Source organism: Cynocephalus volans, chromosome 2, assembly GCF_027409185.1.
Source record: "Cynocephalus volans isolate mCynVol1 chromosome 2, mCynVol1.pri, whole genome shotgun sequence".
NCBI classification, from domain to species: Eukaryota; Metazoa; Chordata; class Mammalia; order Dermoptera; family Cynocephalidae; genus Cynocephalus; species Cynocephalus volans.
Window position 1 is genome coordinate 209,320,227 of NC_084461.1, and position 9,373 is coordinate 209,329,599.

Here is a 9,373-nt window from a genome sequence, read left to right on the forward strand (position 1 = left end):
GAAATCTTGTCATCCTTATCTTTGTTCCTCTGTATATAATATGTCTTTTTCCTCTCAATGCTTTTAAGATTTTCTCTTTAGCACTAATTTTAAGCAGTTTGATTATTATGTACTTTGTTTCTTGTGCTTGGGACTTGATGAACATCTTGGATATGTGAGTTTATAATATTCATGAAATTTGAAAAAATTTAATTATTTTTCTTCAAGTGTTTTTTCTGTTTTTCCCCCTCCTCCCACCTTTGGGAACTCTATATGTATATTGAGATGTCTAAGGTTGTCCCACAGTTCACTGATACTAAGTTTTGTTTTGTTTTGTTTTAGTTTTCCTCTGTGTGTTTCATTTTGGATAGTTTTTATTTCTATGTCTTAATGTTCACTAATCATGTCTTTTGCAAACTCTAATCTGCCATTAATCCCATCCATCTTGATCAGAATTGGATGCGCTCCTTGGCATGAAAATAGGCAGAAGAAAACTCTAACTTAATTTGTATCTTTTGGATTTGGAAAGACGTTTTGGTGGCTAAAAAATAAATATAGATATGGAAAACACATAGGGAAAGTCTTAATAGATTCAAATATTCAAAATTTTAAATTTCTACAACATGCTGAAAAAAAGTCATTCATAGAATAAGTAGCAAACAGCAAAAGATATCTGCTGCATGTATGACAGCAAGTTAATGTTTCTAAAATATAAAGTTCAGAAAACATCACTACTCAGTACTTATGTAGGTACATAGACAATTCACCAAAGAGGAAGTAAAAAGGACCAATATAAATTAGAAAAAAGTTGTAACCTTATTACTATTCAAAGGAATGTAAATTAAAAGAAGATACCATTTTCTACCTATCCAATTAGTAAACTTTTAAAACTCTGGATACCTAAGTGCTGGTGACAGGCAGTGAAAATGTACAGTCAGAGAAGGAATCTAAGTGATCTAACCTCCTGGGTATGATCCAGCAATTCTACTTCTAGGAATTTTTCCTAAGGAAATCATCCAAAATACTAAGGCTTATGAATAATGACATTTATAATAGTATTATTTATAATAGAAAATTTATCACTATGCCTTGAGGGGTAGTTGAATAATTACCACAATAATAACATCATTGATGTTAATTCAGTGTCCACCTTGAGCCAGGAAGCACTTTCCACTAAGCCCCTAAACAAACACTTTGATGTCGAGCCCATTATCATCCTCATTTACAGAATCTCAGAAGAAACTGGCCACAGTCACACCCCACCCCCTTGAGTGGTAGATTCCATCCTAGGCAGCTGTAAACAACCATAATCATGAGGGTATTTTTAATGAAGTAGAGAAGTGTTCACAATATGATGCAAAGTGAAAAAAAGTAGATCCAGAATCACTCTATGGTTTTAAGTGGAAAAGAGTATAAAATTGTAAAAGGCAGCATGCAGAGAAGAAAGGAATTGGGGAAGGAAGGTGGACAGAGAGGCCAGCAAGGCAGTGCAGGCATGGAGGGGTGAAAGGAGGGCAGGCTGCTTCTGGCCTCTGGGGGCACCACTGCCATTTTATCAGGGCCTTGGCTGGCCTTCCTTAGGCTCCTGGGGGACCCTGCACTGAGCAGAGACCACTGTCTTGTGTGGTCCTTGAAGAGCCAAGGGGTCTACAGGACCCTAGTGCTATGTCAACCACAGCTCCCTGCCCCCCACTCCCCTACCTGCTGAGGCAGTTAAAGCCATAGTGACCTCCAATTTTGACAGCCAGTGGCTCCCACCCTGAGGAATGGGACTGAGGACAGATGAGCTGTGAAAGACAAGAGAGCCAGGGAGAAAGTCTCAGGAACCCAGAAGGCACTCAGAAATGGCAGCAGAGGACCCAGAATAGGCATTGGCCTCCCCTGCAACCTCACAATCCCCACCATCAAGGGCTTCATTATCAATGGGGAAACTAAGGCACAGAGGGGCCAACTCACTAGTCCAGAAAGTTTGCTGCTCTTGGTGAATCTGACTCTATGCCTGCTCTTGACCACAAAGAATAACAATAACAATGCCAACAACAGCCAAGGCTGGGTGGTGCCCACTCAGGGGCCCCTCACATCACCACAGAGCAGAGGTAGGTGACACAGAGGACCCACACTGCTGCTCTCGGGCTGTGCTGTGTGCTTAGGGCTCCATAAACATCTGCTGAATCAAAGCCAAAAGACAGAAGGAGCTTTGCTTTTCACTTCCCCTGAAATGAAATCTGTTAAGTAGGAGCTTCCCAAACCCCAATCCCCAGGAACCTGGAGCCTAAATTTAGATTGTCCTTAGAAGGTCGCCGGATCACCCTGAGACAGGGTCGGCCAGCAGCTGCTCCAGATAAGCCTTGCTTTTCTGCTGACTCAGGGCTTTCTTTCACACATCACTGAGATCCTGCTGCACTTCCCCTGGGAAAGCAGAACAATAGCTGTGGATGAGCAGGTGGCCTTGGCCTGAGCTCTGCCTCAAGCCCCTAGCCAGGATCCACGTCTCTGCCTGGTTCCAGACCTCCCCTGACCTGGGCCTGCAGGCCCGGCCCACGTGGTACTCCAGCCACACTGGCCTCATCTGCCCCTCGGACGCCCAGACCCTCCCCACCTCCGGGATCCTGCAGTGGCTGTTCCTTCTGCTGTGCTTGGAGCTTCTCCCCTGGATCCTTGCCAAAATATCACCTCCTCAGAGAGGACTTCATTATTCCCATTCCCTCCCAGTTATTGGTCGATCAATAACTTTCCCGCCCAGCTATTATTGTCAGCTCTTTAAGGGCAGGAGCTTCCCATGCTGTGTGCTCTGGCAGAGACAGTGCCTGGCACACTGTAGGTGGTCAGATCCCTGATGCATGGAAGGAAGGGTGGGCACATCCTCATGCCCCTCCTGGGTCTGGGCTGTGCCACTTGGAGGCCACCTTCGATCTGGGATAAGTTTGTGGGAGCTGTGTCACCCCAGCTGCCCTCTCTGGGCCTCTCTGTGGGGGCTCTGGTTCCACTGCAGGCTGGGGCCACAACCAACATGGTGGTGATGGGGTAGAAATCAGATTATGATATGTGGAGCCCAAGACTCCTCAACTGGGTCCCTGAGATTCTGTGAGGCTGATGCCAAAGAGATGTGAGCTCACTGGGGCTACTGCATGGTTCCAGGCTGCGGATGGGACTGAAGTGGAGGGAAGAGGGAAGGCAGGTGGGCAGGCAGGGGAGGAGGGAGAACCTTGGGCTGGCTGCAACCCCAAGCTGGGACAGATGCATGAAGATGACCACTGTGTTGAGGTTCATTCCTGAATACCGGTGGGGAAAATCAACAAGCAAACAGGCATTTCCAGCTTGGGCCTCTGGAAGCAATGATGGGGATGGGGGCAGAAGGTGTCCTAGTAAGTGACCTCAACAACGCACTTTGAAAATAAGCAGGACCCAACCCGAGGGACATGCACTGCAGGCCGCATGAGAGACAGACCAGTCTGAGGCCTAGAGGAAGATGAGTCTGGCTGGAGCACAGAGTGAGCGCTCGGGTCTGCTGAGCCTGGCGGCTGGACTGACAAGTCCCAACGCATGCAGGTGCTCATCAAGCTGCTTAGGGAGCCAGTTCTTTGTCCATGGGCAATTTGGGCCATAGAGGGTTTCAGGCAGGTTGTGACCCTGGAGAGAGCCTGCCAGGGTGGCCCAGCTGGGCAAGGGCAGGGCCCAGTTGATCTGAGGACACTGCAGCAGTCGTCTTGGGAAGATGATGGGAGGGAAGTGGGGAGGGGGAGGGAACCCTGGGAAGGACACTGGACACAAGCCAGGGGGGCAGCAGGATTGAGAAGGTGGGGTGGGTAGTTCATCTGGGTCCCTGGAATGGACAGGGGAAGGGACATCCAGGATGGCCTGTAGAGAGAAAGGGAAGTGGCCCACGGGTGTGCAGCAGGAAGAAAGCAGCCAGCAAGGCGGTGGCTGGGAGGAGGCACCACCCTGTTGGGGGAGGCCAGGTGGAGGAACGGAAGGGGTGTAAGGTTTCCTCCCACCTCCAGGCCCAGCAAAAGTGCCTTCAGGACCTCCCCATGCAGAATGAACCAGGCCCTGGCCTGAACTCATTTACCCACCTCAGAGCCATCTGAAGTGGGAGGAGGAACCTGGGGCCCAGGAAGGAGAGACTTACCAAAGCTCCCATGTCTGTGGCCGGCTCAATGCCATGCTTTATCTAGGAGGGCTCTATCCAATGGAGCTGAGCACTTTGGATGCGAGAAAAGAACGGGGCATCCAGCGGCCTCAGTGGAGGGCGAGGAGTCTAGACTTTGCTGGAAACAAAGGGGCCGACAGGGAGTGGGGAGGGGACTGCCAGAAAGGGGCTGGTGCCCCCATGGGGTTGTGGGCTGTGGGACCTGGTGCCCCCATCTGAGCCTCAGGGGGGCTGGAGCGTCCACCCCAGCGGACCTTTCGAGAAATAGCTGGGCCATTGTGCAGAAGAATGCCCGGAAATCCCGCGCCTCCCTCCCCCAGTGAGGATGGGGGCTCTTCCTCCTGGCCAGGAAACTCCAAGCTGGCTTCCAGAGGTCGACCTGGGGGCTGGGGTGCCAGGGGCATCACCACTACTGGTGGGAGGGCACAGCCTCTTCGTGTCCCTTCTGTCCGAGGGCCAGAGCAGGCCGCCAAGCCTGGGGCCACCGATGCCCCGGGGAGCACAGCTTGGAGAACACTGGGGACTTCCCGAAGTGGAGTTGCCTGAGCTAGGTCTCAAAAGATGGGGGATGGGCAGCGTCACAGGAAGAGGAGCAGCCGGTGCGAGGGTTGAGAGGTCTGGGAAGCCCCGCTGTAGTGGTAGAGCAGGGATCGCCCAGTCAGTGGACAGGCCCCTGTGCCTCCCACTTTGTGCCAGGGCCTCCGGCTCCAGGGAGGCAGTGGATCGTGTGGACGGTAGCGCTGGGTAGGACCTGGGATGAGGCAGGGGTCCTGGGCCTGACCGGCATCTCTGCTTGGTGTGGCGTAGGAGACAGTGTCGGGACTCAGAGGGGCTTTGGGGAGTGAAAGTGAGAAGGGGCCTAGGTCGATTTTGGACTCCAGGGCGGGCTTCCTGGAGGAAGGTCGAGCTGTGCTTGTCTATACCGAGAGAAGGGGCTGTGAAAGCCCCCCACGCAAGTCTCTGTGCTGATGCGGTGGGGGAGCTCCTGCAGACCTTGATCAGGGAAGAGCGGAGCTGGCCCGGGTGGAAGGGACCATCAGGCTGTCGGGAAAGTCGGGGTGGAGGGGTAGCGCGGGGCTGGGAGTCACGAAGCTTCTGAAGTGGCTGGGCCGGGACACGCAGGGAGGTGGCCCGCGGAGCGTGCGCCCCCGCCCCAGGCCAGCCCGGAACGCGCTGGGCAGCGACTGGGACAACGGCGGGTGGGGGCTCCGGGGCTGCAGCAGGGCGGGGAAAGTCCGCGCGCCCTCCGCTGCCCCCGGGCGCTGTTGTTTCCTTAACTCCGGCGGCCGGGGGGCCTGTGATTGGCTGTAAGCCGACGGCCCGCGCACGGATTGGCTGCTCAGGCCCGGGGGGCCGGGCCGGGGGGGGGCAGAGTCCGCCTCTGAGCCTTCAAATGAGGAGCCCCCCGGATACTCCAGCAGACCCGAGGCGGTGCTACAGACCCGCCGGGGAGTGGTCAGCGGGCAGTGAGCCGGGCGCGCGGGCACAAAAGCACCAGGACCTGCGCAGGGCGCCGAGCCGCACCCGGGAGGCCCCGGGGCCGTCGGGCGCACATCTCGCCTCCAGCCATGGGGTCGGCAGCGTTGGAGATCCTGGGCCTTGTTCTGTGCCTGGTGGGCTGGGTGGGCCTGATCCTGGCGTGCGGGCTGCCCATGTGGCAGGTGACCGCCTTCCTGGACCACAACATCGTGACGGCGCAGACCACCTGGAAGGGGCTGTGGATGTCCTGCGTGGTGCAGAGCACGGGGCACATGCAGTGCAAGGTGTACGAGTCGGTGCTGGCGCTGAGTGCCGAGGTGCAGGCGGCGCGGGCGCTCACCGTGGGCGCCGTGCTTCTGGCGCTCGTCGCGCTTTTCGTGACCCTGGCGGGCGCGCAGTGCACCACCTGCGTGGCTCCGGGCCCGGGCAAGGCGCGCGTGGCCCTCACGGGTGGCGTGCTCTACGCGCTCTGCGGGCTGCTGGCTCTCGTGCCGCTCTGCTGGTTTGCCAACATCGTCGTCCGCGAGTTCTACGACCCGACCGTGCCTGTGTCGCAGAAGTACGAGCTGGGCGCGGCGCTGTACATTGGCTGGGCGGCCTCGGCGCTGCTCATGTGCGGCGGCGGCCTCGTGTGCTGCGGCGCCTGGGTCTGCGCCGGCCGCCCCGACCTCGGCTTCCCGGTCAAGTACTCGGCGCCGCGGCGGCCCGCGGCCAGCGGCGACTACGACAAGAAGAATTACGTCTGAGGGTGCCGGGCACGGCGGGACCCATCCCGCCAGCCACGCCCGCGAGCCGGACGACCGGCCCAGGAGCCCTCATAGACGGCGTCTTCCGCTCGGTCGTGCCGCGCACAGGCTCTGCGGAACGCTCGGCTCTGCTTATGGACGCGGCCCACGGACCGGCTCCTACCCGCGCCCGCAGCCGGTCCTCCCCTGCCGCAACCAGCCGGGCCCTGGGCCGCGCCCTGTCCTGAATAGAAGACGCAGTTAGGAGCACTCGATGGGTTTCCTTTTCTGTGCACAGCGCTGGCCCCAACGTGGGAGGGGTTCGGATTCCATCAGCCAAATGGACACCAGACTCTCAGATGCCGCTGCCTTCCCCAACTCAGGGGGTCTTGGATGCTGCCTTGCTTCCCAGCAGCTCCTACTGATTCTGGAGAAGCAGACGGATAGAGCAGGGCCCACAGCATGGGCTGCCTGAGGGATGTGTATCGCTGGCCTTTACCCTGTCAGCAGGGCCTGAGCCCAAGGGACCGAAGGACTGGGCCTGGACCTCCCCGTCTCACCCCAGCAGCTCCCAAGGCTAGGCTTGTGAGCTGTAGAGCCTAAGCTTGGGGCTGGGACCCTGCCATCAACTGCAGCTTGTGGGGTGGGGGTAAGTAAGGAGGTTAAGAATTTGCTTAGTAAATGGATTGAACACTTTCCCCTTGTCTCCTGTCCTCTGTCCAGTCACCCCCGTGCCCAGCATCCCCTATTCATCCACCTATTCACGAACTCTTCCCCAAAGCCTCCTCTCAGAGCTGGTCCCTGGGACCATGGCCTTTTCCCCAGTCCTCTCTGCCACCCCGCCACCTTCCCACCAGGTGGGAGACACAGCCATGGCTCACTGCAACCCAGGAAGGTGAGATCTGCAATCAGAAGAGCCACTGCTGAGTCAGGGGGCCAGGTTGAGGTAGGAGCAGAGGCAGACCGCAGCAAATACAGGTTGGAACCCCCAAGAATGGGCCAGTGAGTGGGGGTCTAGGGATGCGGAAAGTGCTGAGGATGGGCAGCCAGGCTGCTGGCTTCTCCCAGAAAGGGACTAGCCCTATATGCCACAGGGTGATGTTTTCCACCTGCTCTCTCAGGGCTGGCCTATCTCCCAGTCCCACCAAGTGGCCACAGGCATCTGTATAACACCCGATCAGGACCTTTCCAATGGTGGGGTGGGAAGAGGGGAGAACCCAGGATGTGTGCCGGGTTCCAGCAGAGCTTGCTACAGGTCCACAATGGTGTTGCCATGGGGAGGTGCTGGTTGCCAGGAGAGTGCCTCGGCTTGGCGCCAGCCCCTTGTCCTGGCTCCTTTGCCAGTTACAGCATGGCTCTGTACAGGGCCTGTGCCCACCCTGCTGGCCTGGCAGCCAGCCCAGACTGGTGCTGACCATTAGCACCTCTGTGCCAGCCTCTGGGAGCACCCTGTGTGACCTTCCTCCCTGAGAGCCAGTGCTGACCCTGGCCAGGCACCTGGGGGGGGGGGGTGTCCCAGGAGGGCAGGGCAGGGAAGGCCAGAGCTACCTTTTATAGCCACCAGTGCTCACTGTTGCCAGTCCTGTTCCAGGAACTTTGAATTCACTCATTTTTACCTTTTGCCAAAAGGCTAGGAGCAGAAGAGAGCAGTAGGTGGGGGCGGGGGCTGCAGGGAGGAACTCCAAGCCCAGCTAGCAGGAAGGCTTGGCATCTGCCACCAACCATGGCCTCGGGGCCCTGCCCAGAAGTGCTTGGGCCAAGTCCAGCAGCAAGGAGTCTCCCAGGCCTGGCCGGGCTCCCCATCGTGGGGAAGGGGAAGGACCCGGAGGACACGGGCTCAGAGGGGCTCAGGGCAGCTGCTGTGAACGTTGTGGCAGATTCCTGGGAGTCACAGTGGAGCCAGCAGGTGGGATTTCTGGGGAGTCTGAACTTTCCAATGGTCTGAGCTCCCAACAATGGGCAAGTTGCAGCGAGATAGACCCCACTGCACAGAGGTCCTCAGCAGGCCTAAGCTGCAGTCCCATCTGGACCTGCGCAGCAGGGACCAAGAACTTAGGAGTGTGTGATCCTGGAGCCGTGACCCTGGGTAGGCTGGAGCAAAGGTCCTTACACTATCGCAACTATTGCACCTGGCGACTGGGGCTGAGGCTGTGGGGGGTGAGGAGGGTGGCAGCCCACAAAAGTCCTTTTCCGAGTACAGAGCACGGAAGGGTAGCTGCACGGCCTCCAAGCTTTTCCAAATGGCCAAGGAGGGGCAAGAGCAAACTCCAACTATGGTTGGTACCACCACAGGGTCAGAGGAGAGGAGCCAGCCTTCGATTCAGCTCTGACCCCACTGTGCCCGCTGTCCTTTCCCAAAGGCCAGCCTCACCCACCTCTCTCTCCGGGCCTTTCCCCACTGACTTAGAACCTGCCTAAATCACTCCTGCCTTGAAGGACCCTGTCCAATGCGGCCTCCTCCCAGTGGCCCCAGTGCCTTACACAGGTGGACTGTCCCTCCAGCCTGCCTGCTGCCCCAGCACCTGTGTCCCCAGGTGGTGGCCGCACAGCCTCAGCCCATAAATGCTCATGTGAACAGCTCTCCCCACCAGGAAGGGCAGGAACCACACCCTCCTCATCTTCCGACCCCTCAACACTCACAGGTGCTCAGGGGATGTCTGGGTGGGGTGAGACCAGCCAACTCCATGACTTTCCTGACTGAAGCCCTGGCTGCTTTGAAGGCCATGGAGGTCACTGAGGTCCCGTTCAACTCGGACCCTCTGTGACCAGTATGTGGGTGATGCTGACTTTGGGGTCTTGGTGTCTGCATCCCTGACCTGCTCAGCCAGCCGGGCCTTTCCTGGCTTAAGGCCTTCCCCTCGCTGCCCCTCCCTCTCTGTGGTGCAGTGTGCCCACTGTGTGCCTATGGGGATGAGGGCAACTGGCCAGGGGCCGGACAGTAAGACGATGGTCAACAGGGTGGATTTGCGATGCTGCTGAGGGCAGAAGGACAGAAGAAAGCAGTGGGCGGGCAGACAGAGCCAGGTCCCAGTTGGCACAG

At 57.2% G+C, this 9,373-nt stretch overlaps 1 protein-coding gene across 1 annotated transcript; it reads left to right on the forward strand.

The window, feature by feature from the left end:
- Positions 1-5,536: 5,536 nt before the first annotated feature.
- On the forward strand, positions 5,537-7,029 carry CLDN5 (claudin 5). The gene has a single exon (XM_063086837.1). It carries the CDS (start codon positions 5,698-5,700, stop codon positions 6,352-6,354), a length of 657 nt encoding a protein of 218 aa, XP_062942907.1. The 5' UTR covers positions 5,537-5,697; the 3' UTR covers positions 6,355-7,029.
- Positions 7,030-9,373: the final 2,344 nt, after the last annotated feature.

Excerpts from the sequence above, each read along its gene's own strand:
- CLDN5 (XM_063086837.1), top strand. The coding sequence starts at position 5,698 with ATGGGGTCGGCAGCGTTGGAGATCCTGGGCCTTGTTCTGTGCCTGGTG.